This window comes from Simochromis diagramma, unplaced genomic scaffold (assembly GCF_900408965.1).
Source record: "Simochromis diagramma unplaced genomic scaffold, fSimDia1.1 OVJJ01000061.1, whole genome shotgun sequence".
In the NCBI taxonomy this organism is placed as follows: domain Eukaryota; kingdom Metazoa; phylum Chordata; class Actinopteri; order Cichliformes; family Cichlidae; genus Simochromis; species Simochromis diagramma.
The window spans coordinates 299085-315571 of record NW_024386945.1 but is presented as its reverse complement, the minus strand read 5'-3'; the positions used below and the strand labels follow the sequence as shown (position 1 = coordinate 315571).

Below are 16487 nucleotides of genomic sequence, written 5' to 3'. Positions count from 1 at the left end.
ACCTGTGATAAAGAGCTTCAGAAAAAAGCTTTATTCATCCTCACAGCTGAAATGACAGCAGATTGAAAATGAATAAAAATTGTGTTTGAAATCATTGTGACGGTGTCACATGGGCTAAAATGGGCTTGTGCTGTGTTTCATATGTTATTAAACCTTTTTAATAAAGTGACTTACCGTATGGCAAGAATATATTTATATTTAACTTTCTGCAAAAATAGAACTTCAATAAGACAGAATGCAGACATGCAGCATCGGAAACAGGACGAGTTAAAATAAGCAGAATAGATTTGGGGGGGGGGTTTAATGAGTGTGGTGCATGCTACATCCAGAACTGTGAGAGTACAACTAACTACGTCCTGACCCACATAGGTGCATACATAAGAGATTGGAGGAAGATAAGTTAATAGATATCTATATGTATGGAGTTACACTATTGGCGTGGGAGGAAAAACGTAGCACTGAGTCGCCATCAGAGAGAAACACTTATTTTTATTATTATTTTTTATTATTATTATTTTTCCATACATCAATATGCCCACTCCAGTTTTATGGATAATAAAAGTGACAGTTAAAGAGAAAGTGGGATCTACTCTGTATCTGTCGCGTATTAACAGCCGTAATTCTTTCTTCCCTGCAGGAAGAGCTGGTGTCCAAGGTCGAGAAGATGCGCCAGGCGATCCTCGAGGGCATTAACCTGTCTCGCCCTCCTCCTCCACCACCACCTCTTCCACCTCCTGCCTTCCTTCCCCCTGCCATGATGCCCCCTTTCTACCCCATGCCTCCTCTCTACCCACCCCGTCCCATGGGCGGCATGCCCCCGCATCACCCACATCATCCACACCACCCAGCCCAGCACAGACCCCGAGGCTTCCCAGGTATGCCACAGTTCATTCACTGTTTGAAACAAGTAGTTTTAGCTCCTTTCCAACTTCTTTTAAGCAACTTTTTTCTGATTGTACACGTTGCAAACAAAACATTTGAGCTCTGAGATGACCATATTATAAATATCCACTCTGTGAGTTACAAAGCAGGAAAATACTTTTTGAGCATTTGGAGCAGTCGGAAAACTGAGATTTGTACGACTCAAGTAGTCGTTGAATATACACTGACCTCAGTATAAAGCAGAATAGATTTCCTTTTACAGATTGAACAGAAAGTTGTCTTGTATGTAATGCAGTTACATTTAATTGATACAAGAAAATGTTTCTGACTCCAGACTAATGTTGTACAGTTTCTTGTTGGTATAAAACTGTGTGCTTGGTTATCTACTAGGTGACAAAACATGGTAGAATATAGATAAATACGCAGTTTATGTCCTATTGAGATAATATGGAATATAAAACAGGAACACAGGGAGTTGGTGTGTAGTGACTTTGCAATCTTTTCTTTCAGGCATTCAGTCCATCCCCCCTCAGGGAGGGAAACTGGAGATCGCTGGCATGGTGGTTGGTCAGTGGGCTGGCAACAAACCAGTCCGTGGGAGAGGGGGCTTGAACATGCAGGTGGTGTCAGTGGGAGCCGGGAAAGGGTGAGTTCTATAATTTTTTTTCAAGTAAAATAAACACATTGCAGGGTTTGAATAAGCGGCTTGAGTTTAAAAAGTCATGACGTCGTTTGAGCCATAGTCTCTGGGCTTCTTTCCGTTTATTAACAGCTCTGGTATATAATTAATATATCAAAGTAGTAAAAATCTGCATTGACAGGGAAACAAATTCATCTTTCTTATAGTGACGAGTCTTCTTCAGCCTCTGAAAACCATCGATCTCCTCTTTCTTGGATCAAGTTTGTAAAGTCAGCCATTACTGTTCGGACTTCAAGGACAGACAGTTGTAAAAAAGAGATCACTACTTAATGAAACAAATCCTGTGTCAATCATAGCCTGTACAAAAGATGACCGCCGTGAAGTCACCATCCCAAATGTGCAATATGAGTTGGTTATTTATTGAAGAATCTAAATAAAGGTTTCAACTACATGATAAGTAGAACAGCATTTAGTTTAATCCTGAATATTGAGTTGTGTTTTGACCGTTTCCTGTGTTTTCCTGCTTTTAAACTAGTTTGTAGTATTTTTTCCCTCCCTCCTGTTTACATTATGTAAAATCATTCTAAAAAGACTGAATGTGAAGCTACAGAACTGGATATATTTGAGGCTGATCAGCTGCTCTGGTCACCAGCCAGTTAGTTCCTCTCTAGTCAATGGCCTAAAGGTTATACTAGCCACTACATGCATTGGAGCCGACCTAAAAGAACTGTAATGTTAACCCAGTGGAGACCTTTTTAAAAAGCCTTTCTCTTTGTGCACCACAGGAGGGGTAAAGAGACTCCAGCAAAACTAAGGGGAGGGAAGAAGACAACTGCCAACAGAACACAGGTGTGACAGCAGACAAACCCAGACAAGCCTCTGTACTCTCAGGTGAACACTGAAATCAGGCGTGGACGTCAACTTTGTTGCACTCCAACATTTCTGTCTCTCCTTCCCCAGACGTCGTCCCCCCCATCCAGCAGTCCCCCAAAGCCCTCCGAGGAGGTGGGTTCCACGCCAGAGGTTGCCTCTCAGCAGCTGAATGGCAGCTCAGCAGCCTCCGCCATCGGCCAGCCCTTGGAGCTGACTCCCCTGGCCCAGCCAACCCCGTGTGCCTTAGCCAGCAGAGACAACCAATCAGAGGGGGTGGAAGTGGAGGCCCCCTGTTGCCTTGACGACTGCCCGTCAGACGGAGCACTACAGAAGGAGGAGTGATGGCATCCTTATCAGGATGTGCTGCTCTAAGAGAGTTATCTGTGTTCGACTGCCTTTCCCTGTTTTTGTAGCCCTGTCTGCTAGCTGTGCACATCATCACACGGCGCAGGAGGCGACGGGAGGCCCGTCCTCGCCTCCTCTGCTGCGACGTGTGATTAGCTAAACCAGTTAGCCGTTCCCCCCTCCCCCCTATAAGTTTTCTCATATGGTTTTACATTGTTTCTAAAGAGACGTTTTTCCATGAGTCCGTAAGCGCCCCACCTGTCAAAAGAAAAAAATCCTCCCCTATCCGCACTCAGAGTGAAATAAGCTTAAAACCCCGCCCCATCACCGCCACATCTTTAATCAATCCCGCCCCCGTTTATTAGGGCTGTCTGTACAGTTTGATTATTTAGTTTTTTCAGTCGTCCCGTTGTTCGACTCTGCACACAAACGTTAAGCATGCAGCAACGGTGACAGGCAGTCGTTGTATGTTGATGTGGTTTGTTGCCATAGCCACCTCACGAGAGGTCAGAGATGTTCAGAGTCTGACTCTTCTGTTCAGCGACCCTCGCCAAACTCCATTCTGCAACCAGGTCGGCGGGCAGCGCTGCTAAACATGCAGCGGTAGCACTCGCATCAAACCCCGTTATTTTTTGTTTCGTTTTATTCTTTGATTGATTTGATTGGTTAATCAGTCACTGAAGCACTTCTGCACCACCACGGCATTAGTGTGATATCTTACTTTGCCCAGTGTAGCATAGCCTAGTACTTAGCTGTGCTAAGAGATCCCATGAATTTATGCACCTTAAGCCCTACAGTATGCAAGATTTCCCCCGACCCTCCAAAAAAAGAAAAAAAAATTGCATTATTATGTTATTGTCCCACCCCTCACCCCGCCCCCTTCCCCTCCTCCCAAAGCTTTGATTGTACTACCCCAGCAGAAGCACTTAATGTTCTATTTAAATATAATGGATTTAAACAAGCCCCTAGACAGTTGAATTGACAGTCGGTGAGGGGCGTTCCCCGCGCCCGAGTAAATCATTATGACACATAGATCTACATTTAAAGGTAGAGATCTATTTGAGAGACGTCAGAATGTGAACAGAGTGGTTTCAGACAAAGAAGCACTTTGTTTTAAAAAATGTTAAACCACACTGGACAGTCCTCTAACAGTTGATATAGAAATGACAACCTCTCTGAGGCACCTTCTTCAGTTAAAGGCCAAAAACGTAGGAATGGAAACTGTCCAGTAAAAGATGGAAATGAGCGGTGAGGTTTTTGGGCGACTGCTGCCAGGCAGAGTTCCCCTCAGACTGCCCTCATACATTCACTTTGCTATGAAGCTAAAAGGAGTCTTGATCGTCCACGTCGAGGAGATCCTGGGAATCATTTCAGATTTCTTAAAAACTATTTCCAAAGTGTATTTTCATAAGACACATGTGATATAAAAGGGGCGTGGCAGCAAAGCCTCAAAAGATTGAGCAGCTGTTGTCATTACGAATGCCCGACACTGAGAGCCGCTGCTCGGCGAAGCTCCGGTGTGTCACTTTAGACCAGCAGGAAGCACTTCCCTGCCCCTGAAGCGCCTCAGCCGAGCGTGGCGCGAGCCTTCACGGGCTGGACCGCATCGTCACTTGACAGGGGAGAGGGAGGCCTCGTGGCGGACCCCCGAGCGTGCCGCTCACAATCTGAGACTTCTAGGAAATGTTTTATTAGAGCATTTATGTTTGTAGAGAATGAAATGTGTCCCCCACCTCCACACACACACAGTAACGTCTCATCTGACAAAGGAAATACAAGCATGTACCTTCTTAACGATTAGCTGTAGCACAACTGCAAACATCAAAGCAGTAGAGCGACAGATACTGCCTGAGAGATGCTGGCCATGGTCGTCGTAATCTCTCTAAAACGTACGTAGAGAGGCTGAAATAAACTCGTCACATGGAAAAAAGGGCAAGTCAGCAAAGAAGCACCTTATTTTCTTACTACATTGATGACTTGCGCTTCATCGTGTGCCACAAAATTTAACACGGAAGAAAAAAGCTCCTATGAAATGCTTTTTTTTTTTTTCTTCTTTTTTCGTTTCTTTTTTGTTTTTTGAAGGAAACAGAAGACCCTGACTATATATATAAATATATATAAGTAAGTGTTAATGTAGTCGCGTCAGACATCCCCTCTGTTATGAACTCAGCCATTTACAGTGACACGCTGACAGTCGACCCAGCCGTGAGCGTAGGCCCGCCGAGGCCACGCCGCCGCCTCTTACACCAACACCAAATGAAATCAAAAAAAGGTTCGGACTAGTTAGCCGTTAATGGGTAGGGATCTACGAGCACTTTAGGTGTTCTTAGGTTGAGAGTAGGTAAACAGTGTCGGGGCTTAACACAGGACTGTAAAACAGACACCAAGACTAGGCTAGAGAATATAGCTCCACTGGCCGAAATACTAAGTCTAGAATTACTAGGAGTCATATACTTAACTGCTTTCAACTTTTGACATTACTACAAATACGTGTATTGCAGCAGTACATTGTTAGAAGATGGCTTTTCTGCGGCGATCCAGAGTGTGACCTGGTATTTGATGCCCTCTCTCGATTCGCTCGCCAGATAACAGTTACACACACACACACACACACACACACACACACACACACACACACACACACGTTCACAATACATAAACACACACACAGAGGAATCAGTTGATTTGTTACCAGCGGCATTCTCTCTGCTTTCGTGCTGAAGTGATTTCTTTTCGTGCAGTTTCAGTTCCCAGTGGAGTGGTCGTCAGTTCATCGGAGATCTTTTTTGGTAACACTTTCTACTGACCGCGAGGAGGAAGAAAAAAATAAATAAATCCCACATTCACGTTCAAGTTTTTGCTGCATGGACACAGATTGGAGAAACACGCGCACACTGACACATTTTTAGAATACACGCACATAATAAACACACGGATATATAGATGTTAAATCCTGAGTTACACAGTAGGTAGTTTGGAAAAAAAAGAAAAAAAAAGTCAACACAACACATGATGTAGTGTCCCTCTTTTGTCCTCGTCTGTTTTAGTTTGATAGGTATTTGATCAGTGATTTTTATGCTTGTTATCCTCTAACCCGCCCCTGCTATGACACTTCTTCTCGCTGTTCATCCATTTATTCTTTTCTCCCACCCTCAAATTTTTCCTCGGCCTCCTTGTAGAGTACTTACATCCACGAAAACACACACAGACACATACACACATAAATCAAGCCCACTGCAGACACGCACACAGATATCCTCCACACAGGTTAATCCCACCCCTGTCCTCCTCCCACTGTATCAGTTTCCTTTCACCTCCTTCTCTGCCGCTCCGTTAGCCCCTTTAGGACCGTTTCTATTGGCCGTTTTTATTTTTTCTCTTTTTCTCTTCGGGCTGCCCCGCCCCCTTAATCAACCCAACTAACAGTAAAGGTTATATTAACGTTGATAATCAGTTTCTGTATGTATCTAGCCAGAGTGGATTTAAAAAAAATCAGAAAAAAAAATCAAAACTGTTTTATTCAATTGTGCAAAATGTGTTTTTTCTTACTATTTTTAATGTTATTACATCTTCTAATCTAATCCTTCTACCATCGCTTCAGTTAGTACTGAAATACGCTTAGCCAACCTAGAGATTTGAACTGTAACGATCGCCATTTTCCTTACCTGTATTTTATATGGCATCTGTAGACCACTTCACCGTTTTATTATTGTACGTAAGTAAATATTGCCCGTTTTTTCGGATTGAAAATCGTCGTCTGCACTATGTTCGATTCTCATATTATCCCCGATAACGAGTTTTCGCTCTTCGTCGTTAATCAAAGCTCAACTCTGCGCCCTTGCACAAAGCAGCGAAATATCTCTTGTGAACACCTGAGAACCAAAGTACACCTAGTATCCCCGTCTATCCCTCCGCCCCCCAAAAACAAGCTCCTCTATAGCCCCTCCCCCTGCCCAACATTGACAGCTCCCCGCCCCTCCACCCTGAGTAATAAGTTTCTGATGATTATATGTATAATGACATTACAGCACGTGTGATTTATCCGACAGATCTGTGAGGTAACGGTGTGGTGTTTCATTTTTATTTTTGTTGTTTTTCATACTGTGGTTTTCGTGGAGATGCAGACGGACCGGGCGGCGAGTGAGCGTCTCATCAAAATCTCCCGCTCGCTCCTCATGGTGAAGTTTTAGGCGGTGTGAACTGCTCCACTTGCTCCTATCACATCAAATTATTACAAGTAACCACACACGGGAAGAAGGAACGACACCTGACAAATATGTTCTCTGTCACGCCGAGCTTCTTGGCGCCCTCTTTTGCTTTTTTTTTTTTTTCTTCTTCTTCTTCTTCAAAACGTTGTCTTTTAGCTCCCAGGACTTGAGCTGAACGGGTCTTTTCATGCTGTACGTGGGCACTGAGGCGGAGGAAAGAGAGACAGTTTTCCTCACAGTGCGAATCTGAGATTGATCGACCATCCAGGAGGTTTATTCACATCAAGGAAATAAACATTTTAGCCATGAGGATCTGCTTTCAGAGCTTTCGGGCTTCTCATACAAAATAATTTGATAGAATCTCATAGTTTTGTGGACTTGAACTTGCGATTTTAATTATGCCGTTTTGCTGCTGCAAGATGAGCAATTTTCTGTCACTTACTAAAAATCAGAATGCATATTTGGTAGTTGTAGGGCCGATCTCTTGGTGGAAATTAGTGTTTTATTCTGACATTTGTACGTTTAAACCATAACAAGCTAATTGACGTTAGTCTCATCGAGCTGCAGAAAATACAGCTACTTCCTGGCACATTTTAGTGCAATCATTAAGTTATATTTAAAGGAATTGTTAGCTGCATCATTGACTTCATGATCGGATATGATTTAGGCTAAATATATAAATTTTAGGCAGTTGGTCTGACAAAAATAAGAGATTTTAAGATGCTGTCTGTTACTTTTGACATCAGTAGTGAAAATCATTGCAAGTTGCAGACCTTGTTAGTTGATCCCAGTCCATAGTCAACATCCTGTTTTTATAGTGAATAAAAATTATTTTCCATCTTAGTTAGGGCATTTATTGGTTTAGAGGCTTTTGTTCAAATAAAAAGAAGCAATTTTAAGACATTTCCTCTGCTAAAAGCGGTTTTATTTCGAAGGAATCAATAAAGCAAGCCTTAGCTGCAGTCCTAGTTAACAAATTCCAATCCATGGCTTACATCTCGCTTTGATCATCATAAAATTTTATTTCCAGTTTCTGATTTAAATCAGGAGGTTTAAACCGTCTCAGCTGAAGCGCTGTGAGGAAAATTCTTGCTCTCTGACTGAAATGATAGTATTTGTGTCATAAAGCTGGTTAAAAGTAACCCCCACCTCTCTGCCCACGAAAACGGGAGCATCCTCTGAAGAGAAGCAAAAGCCCCAGAACAGGAGTGTGTGCGTGTATTATTGTAGAAATGAAACAGTATTATCTTCTGTCATACAGAAAGGAGTCATCGGTTGGGTTGTATCTGTCCAGGAAATCTCACAGCATTCTTGTCCGGTTTGAATAAGGGTCCCTAATTTCTGTCTCTCTCTACACTGCCACTCTCCCCCCCTCAACAGCCCCCCAGAAGGTTCAGAATAACCTGTCCCCCCCCCTTCCACCTCCCTCCCTTCGTGGCCAAGTCCCCGTCAAGTTGGGGGCCATTTCACATCACATCGGTCAACTCATCAGTACCCAGAACCACCCAAAAACTACCTGTGCAGCGAAAAAAGGGTTAAAATTTATCCATAATATTATTGTTATAGAAATATTATCATCATCATTATTGCTGTTATAATTATGGTTGGTATAATTTGTCATCATTGTTAGCATTATGGAAGCACCAGACGGTTTGTGGAAAGGTGAGAGAAAGTTTTTTTTGTTCTTTTGTTTTTAATTTGTCTGGCTGTTGGTGGTCTGATCTCACAGAGGCAGGGGAGGAATGGTTCAGAAAGAGACAAAGATGGCAGTCATGTTTGTACTGGTTGGGAAATGACTTACAGTGCTGAAATAAAATTTATTCTTTTAGTAAAAAAAAGTATTTCCTGTGTCCTGTGTCTTCATTCATTGAATTTTGGGGGGATTTTAATAGCAAAACTTGCACCAATGTAATGTCTGTGATGTAGAGGGATTTTAAAAAGAAAAAAAAAAAACACTGATGATTCACTGGAGGAAACTTCCAAAAGTCCACTGTGGGGAACTCCAGGCCTCGAGGTCCAGTGTTCTGCAGTTTTAGATATCATCCAGGGTCAACATACCAGAATCAAATGATTAGTTCATTACCAGCCCTCTGGCTCTGGAGTACTTCAAGATATGGTGAGTAGGGTAATGTAGCCATCTGAATCAGCTGTGTTGAATCACTGACACATCTAAAACCTGCAGGACACTGGCCTTTGAGGCCTGGAGTTCCCCACCCCTGCTTTAAAGGGTCCTGTCATACTGTTTTGGTTGGTCAAAGAAAAAAGTTCAACCTTATCCTTTTTATCCATATTTATATTTAAGAAAACAAATTTCTAGATGTAATTCCTTCTGTGTTAAAATAATTTTCTCAGTACTCGCAGATGTGTGTTAAGGCTTTGAAATTTAAGTTTCAAAATCTTCACGATCAGTAGATGCGCTCTTCTTGGTGTGCTGCTACTTCGCTGTCTCTTCCCAATGACTTAATAAGAAATGACCCAGGTGTAAATTCTTTAAAGAAGTAAAAAGCACCTCTGCTGAAGATGTATGTAAAATCGGAGCCAATCTATCGAGAGTGACTCCACTTCCTTTAACTCCCGTTATGTAGAAATTGGCTGCAATTCACGTTGGAGAGCGGCAGAGGGCGCTCATGATAGAACTAAGCGCTTAAAATTATTATTTACACTGTCTTCTAGACATAAATTTTTAATTTAATTTTCTAGCATTCTGCTAATTTATGCTTAACAGTGACTTTCAGACTGGAACTTCATAAAAAAACGACTCCACTAAATCTATCGCCTAAATCTATCATGAAGTTTACCCCCCCAAATTTTCATATTATTGGCGCCCCCTCTGAAGTAAGAAGTCCTGAAAGTGGGAAATCTTGATATTTTATAAACTCAGGGATTATATACACGTTAAAAAAATAAAAATAAAAAATCCCGGCACGACACATGAATCTCGCGATATTTGTGCGTATCAGCAGCTGGCTGCAAACCGCTCCGCTCGGAAAGATGGCGACGATGATATGGGGGGGCCACCCAGGCTACAGGGAGGCTTCTGAGGTAAACCACTGCTGTAGGTCGGCACCCAAACACTCGACTAGTTACGGGGGGAAGTACCGAGCCTACAGGCAGGTGTGTGTTGTCGCGTGCGGTGCGGATATGACAGCAGGTCGAGAACCGCCAATTCGAGGTAGCTGTCAGCTAGCTTTGTGAGCTAACAGCGGGCTAGCTACTTCTGAGGCAGGCTCAGATAAATATTCCACACACGGTGGCAGTGGCTGCTTTCCATCCTCCTTTAAAACAGATACTGCTGTGATTCTGACGGGGACAGGGTTACTGTAATCCAAGCAGCCGATGTTTCCAGAGGCTGAGACTGCTCGGGTTAGCATGTTAGCGCCACCTAACAATGTAGAATGATACGGGATCCCTGCTTTAGTTTAACTCTCTGCCGCACACACTTTATGCGTACATGTTTAAAATAGTGACTCCACATCGTTTACTGCAGTCATTCCAAACATCAGACTAACCAGTTTGAAGTGTGAAAATCTGCAGGGGGCCCACCCAAACCTTTAGTATCACCTCTGAACACCACACAGGCAGAAACCTGAGGGTTTCATTTGCGTTTTATTAATATAATAACACAAATTGATGTTTAGAAATGGTTGTGTTTGGATAGCGCCCACAGAGAAATAACAAAACGTAAAGGCTTTTGTTACGGGGAAAAGCTTGCATGTTGGATTTGGTTCGGCTGTAGGTTTGTGGTGTTGTATCACATTCTTCCTTTTTCAATTCAAAAAGCAGCTGCATCCAGAAACACTGCAGATTCCCGTCATGCCACTCATTAGTGGCCAGTGTGATGTGACCCATCAAGAGTGACTAAAACTTAATGTTTGACCACTATTCCACGCTGTTAACTGTGTGAATCTATCATTTAAATCCAGATGGACCATCACAATGTCTGTTGATTTTGATGTGTAAAGAATAATGTGACAGAGGAAATAAAAAATGTATGACGAGGAAAAAGTGAACATCAATAATGGCAGAGGAAGGAGTTAAAAGGGGAAATAAGGACAGTTAAAAATGAAATGCAGGTATTTTAAAAGCACAAATAAAAAATGTAGAGGAGGTGGTAAAACAATTATGGACACTAAAGAGATAAAAACCTGCTTTAAAAATGTCTTTAAGACGGATATAAAAGATAACAGTGTGCTCGTCAAACTGATCTCCTCAGGGAGAGGATGGGTGTCCTGATAGAAAAAGCCCAGTCACTTTGGTTCTTAGCCAAGACTGTGGGATGGTCAGCAGAGCAACCTCATGTTATATTGCCTGAAAGTGTGTCATAAAGTGCAGTTATCTAACCTCGAGGAGATTAATGCATGCATGGCTGTCCCTAGATTTTGTTTTTTATAAAATTGAGTTAATCATACTGAGTTGTTGAATAAAACACAACTGGAAAGCGTCATTTCTGACATGGTTGTGAGGGCAGGTAATGATCTCCTTTTTAGCTGCAGGAATTTATGAGCCATCCACCATTTAATATCTTGCATATCTACCAGGGTTCAGTGACAATGACAGAAGTTCACTAAACAATCAGAGAAGCAATGTTAAAAACCCTGTTTGACTGTTTTGGGGTTTGTTTTTTCCCCACATCTGCTCGCTGTCATTGTTCTCGTATCTCACTGTCAGGAAGAATTTTCTTGCTTTGTAAAAATATATTGCATGTAGAACAGGAAATGCCCTCCTGAGCCTATGCAGTGCAGATACATGTGATAATATTCAAACACAGTATCAGCAAAGATGAGTTTAAAAGGTACCGCAAACAAACACCTTAATTCACACGTTTTATTAGCAGCACATCTAATGTCACCTTCTGCTGGCCTTCAAATGATGCGTCATAACATCTCCCACATCTTATTTGACTCTTCTTTGATGCTTTTTGTTTTGTTCAGGTTTTGTTGGTTGTGATCATTTAAAGATGTATTATTATTATTACTACTTTTTTTTTTTTTTTTTTAATTTCTCCTAGGTTTGTCCTTGGAGATGCCTACCTATCCTCAAGAACAAAGAGCTTCTGGGAAGAAGGCTGCAGGATTTTCTGAAGACCGGTCATCTGTCCTGTTTCCAAGAGTGCAGGGCCATGTTTATTATGCTCATATAAAGTTAATATATGACCGGGGTGGACTGAGGGAGAAAGTGGGAGCTGTGGAATGAGGTAGTAGTTTGTATAGTTTTAGGATCACACCAGATCTGGGAGATAACTATACAGCCTACTGTCTTTCTCACGGCAACCGAAACCATCCCCTCCATCGTCTTACCTCCTCAGGTTTTTGGTCATAAATTTGTTCCAGTGTTGTAACTTTCTACTGGTCTTTTTTAAAAAATATTTAATCATTTTTCTATTATTTTTGGATTATAGATCCTTGCTTAGGTTATCTCTGGAAATGTGATCAGATTTTCCAAAGTGCCTGCAGCACACGTGATGGTTTCAGTGTCGCATGTTTTCAAAGACAAGGAATTTATTTTGAATTCCTATATAGTGCAGGGTTATATTAATCAATTTTATGATTTTGAACAAATCTATACAGATGCAGCAAAAAATATAGGCAATCAAGTGGGCGTGGCATTCAATTTTCCAGAATTGAAGATAAAGGTTGGAAAAAGGCTCAATAATGGACTTTCAGTGTGCACAGGGGAAATGTTGGCATTGTTGTTAGCTGTTCAGTGGGTGGAGGATAACGAGCCATTATGGACAATAATCTGTTCCCTCTAGTTCATCATTGACCAGCTTGGATAAGTCATTCAGATGCCAGACCAGACATTTTAATTGAGATTTTACAGACAATCTACAGAATAAATATGATGGGACTGAAAGTTAAATCCGTATGGATACCAGCACATTATGGTGTTATTGGCAATGAGGTGGCAGATAAAATTGCAAAGCAGGCTGCTAAAGGAGATCAAGTTGATTTAAATGTCAGTATTAGCAAAGCTGAAATGAAGAGCATGGTAAAACAGAAAACAAGGGAAAGATGGCAAAAGCAGTGGGAGGAGGAGAGGACAGGGAGATGGTTTTATTCTATTCAAAGGAAAGTAGGAGAACCAGGAGAGAAGAGACAATATCTCGATTCAGATTTGGACAGTTCACTGTTCATTATAGGGAAAAATCAAATGGGGAAATGTAGTAGTAAACTATTAAACATGTTTTGTTCCATTGTCAAAATTATCAGGAAGAGAGAAGAAAACTAATTCAAAACCTGGAAGGCTTTTCTTTGATTGGAGGGAACACACAGGAGGTGCAAGTCTGTCGCATGCTGGCCTTTGCCATTACAAATGAGCTGGCCTCTGGACCTAACTGGGCTGGGAGGAAAAAATAAGGGCCTGACTAAGCAAAAGAGAGAAGGTCTCACAATGGTTTCACTTGAAACTCCTCCTGCACTGGGTGCTGTTAATTAGTCTCACAGTGTTTCTGGGTGCTTCTCTGTTGTTTCTTTGCAAGCCTTACAACTTTTAGTGTCCTGCAACATCTGAGTCACGGTCCTGGGGGGTCCAGCCCCATCACAGAGTAAACTGAAAACACTGTAAATAATAGATTTAACAAAAAAATGTTTTCATAAAATAAACTGTTTTCTTAATAAATGCAAAGATGTCTCCTTTTTTTTTTTATTAGATCAGGTCTGGCACTCAATGTTATAGAGATATTATTTTGGACATGTTAAATTGTATCCTTTTTCTTTTTAGATAATAAACCTCTGAAAAAGACATTGATGGTAATTTGCAGTGGTTTAGTATTGATTGAAATATCTGAAGTCCTGTTGATTTTTAATCATGATTTTATTATTGTTTCAACATTAACCACTGGTGCAAAGGTGGTGGAAATTCAACATCAAACTATAATATTGTTCCAATATTAAGATTGGTTTGGTCGGTGCTTCACTGATCTTCAGGTCCTGGAGGGTGATGCATTTTGAAGATGGAGGATAGCAACAGCACATCTGCAGCACAGTGTACCTTGCAGCACTCGTCTCAGATCACCTCTGACTTTGTGATAAAGTAATAATAATGGCATTTCTGGCCATTGGTATACCACAACTTAATCCTTTCAACAGCTACCAAAAGTTAAGGGACCTAGCTTGTGTGAGCCTTTTGGGATGTATATACACTGCTCAAAAAATAAAGGGAACACTTAAACAACACAATGTAACTCCAAGTCAGTCACACTTCTGTGAAATCAAACTGTCCACTAATTGACAATCAATTTCACATGCTGTTGTGAAAATGGAATAGACAATAGGTGGAAATTATAGGCAATTAGCAAGGTGGTGACCACAGACCACTTCTTAGTACATAAGCTTAGCATTTGCCAGAGGACACCAGGCTGATCCACACCTGAGGGATTTCTTGGTGTTTTGGAAAAGGCAGTCTCCGCCATCTCCAAGGGAGAGGAGCGAGGTTCCCAAGCCAGTTATGGTTCTGCTACGTCAGTGGGACCGTTTGGTAGAGAAGGATGGCATACTCTATCAGCAGACTTCACGTCCTGATGGGGGTGAGGAAGTGCTCCAACTTGTCCTCCCAGATGCTCTAAAGTCTCTGGGACTTCAGCTGAGACGGCTGCACCAGGACCATAGCGTACCACCGAATTGGTCAGACAGCACTGTTACTGCCCAGGGATGTCCTCTGACATCAAGCAGTGGGTCCAGGGTTGTGAGCGTTGTCAAACTACAAAAGATTCAGGGTTGGTATCGCATAGCTATATGGGCCACTTGTAGGCATCTAGGCTAAACGAAATCCCGGCCATAGATTTTACTTTGCTGGAGCCCTCCCTTGGTGGGCTTGAGATTGTCCTGATTATGACTGATGTTTTTAGCAAATACACTGTTGTATTAATAATAATAATAATAATAATGATGATGATAATGATGATGATGATGATGATGATGATGATAATAATTGTTGTTGTTATTATTATTGTTATAATATCCGTATTATTATTATTAAGTCACTTTTAGCCCTGTAAGTTATGATGTTACTGCAGTTAAACACAACTTTTTTACAACACATGCAATAAAATCTTTCAAACACCCGTGATTCCATGAATCTGAGTCTGTGAGATTACACTTCATTTCTTGAACCACCAGTGATTAAAATGATAAAGTAAGTCTGGGCATTTCGTGCTTAATATTGTGAAAAGTTTAAGATGACAACAGCCTTGAAGGGAGTCTCACCCTGGCTGACTTTGTCACATGGACTGAGAATGCTCTTGATAAGGAGATGAGCACCAATAACCTCAAGCTGTTTCCAGCTCTGTCACGGTGGAGGCACGGGTTTTTGCTTTCGCAGGGAACCAGGACGGGAACAATTTTCAATTCAATTCCTTTTTTTAAAAATAGGCACTTTATACTAGACCCTGCAATAACACATACAGAGGAAAAACCCAAGAATCATATGACGCCCTAGGAGCAAGCACTTTGGCAACAGCGGGAAGGAAAAACTCTCTTTTAACAGGAAGAAACCTCAGGCAAAACCAGGCTCAGGGAGGGGATAAAAGGCATACAAAAAACATGCTGTGGAAGAGAGCCAGAGATTAGGAACAAGAATGATTCAATGCAGAGAAATCTATTAACACATAGTGAGTGAGAAAGGTGACTGAAGAAGAAACACTCAATCCATCATGGAAACCCCCCAGCAGCCTACGCCTACTGCAGCATAACTAAGGGAGGATTCAGGGTCACCTGATCCAGCCCTATATGCTTTAGCAAAAGGGAAAATTTTAAACCTAATCTTAAAAGTAGAGATAGTGTCAGTCTCCCGAATCCAAACTGGAAGCTGCAGTATGCAGTACTGTCAGGACTCTAGCTGCAGGATTTTCGAGTAGCTGAAAGCTTTTCAGGGAATTTTTAGGACATCTTGATAATAATGAATTACAGTAGTTCAGCCTATCTATCCGGTCTGACAGCGACCCTACGATGTCAGACTTAAAGACCGGATTGGTCAGTACAGAACTTAGTGGGCGGGGTTCTGAGCAAAGATAAGTAAAAGCGCTCTCACTTTGATGGTTTTTCGGGTACACAGACCGTGTGTGTGTGTGTGTGTGTGTGTGTGTGTGTGTGTGTGTGTGTGTGTGTGTGTGTGTGTGTGTGTGTGTGTCTCTTAATGTAGGCTCTACCAAGTGTTTGTAGCTGTTATGTTACAAACATTTCATATTACAAGTGCAGATTAAAGCATAAAGTGCAAACTGTAAATAGCTGCTCACATTATTATTATCAGTCGGTGAGGACGTAAAGAACGTTTTACACCTTTTTAAATCTCATATTAAAGACGCGGTGTCAGTCACAGTAAATCAGTAAAGTAACAGTAAAGAGCTCAGCTCGTCTTCATCCATCACAGCCTTCAGGTTTTCGTTGGAAAAAACAAAAATGATGTTCTTTACCAAAAGAAAAGTGAGTGAGACTTTGACATTGACACTGTATGACAAGGTAATTGGGAAAGTGAGCTCTTTTACGTACTTAGGTGTTGTGTTTGATTCGAGACTGACATGGCGGGAGCATATTGATCGGATT

The 16487-nt window shown here is 41.7% G+C and overlaps 1 protein-coding gene across 2 annotated transcripts in view; it reads left to right on the top strand.

Annotated features, from left to right (window-relative positions):
* Positions 1-8789, top strand: part of fam120c (family with sequence similarity 120C) — a 46295-nt gene extending 37506 nt beyond the window's left edge. For both annotated transcript variants that reach the window (XM_040037967.1, XM_040037965.1), the window contains exons 15-18: positions 638-875; positions 1393-1528; positions 2308-2371; positions 2483-8789. In XM_040037967.1, coding sequence (XP_039893901.1) covers positions 638-875; positions 1393-1528; positions 2308-2371; positions 2483-2737 — 693 coding nt within the window. In that variant the 3' untranslated portion in view covers positions 2738-8789. The remainder of the gene's footprint in view (positions 1-637; positions 876-1392; positions 1529-2307; positions 2372-2482) is intronic.
* The last annotated feature ends 7698 nt before the right edge of the window (positions 8790-16487 follow it).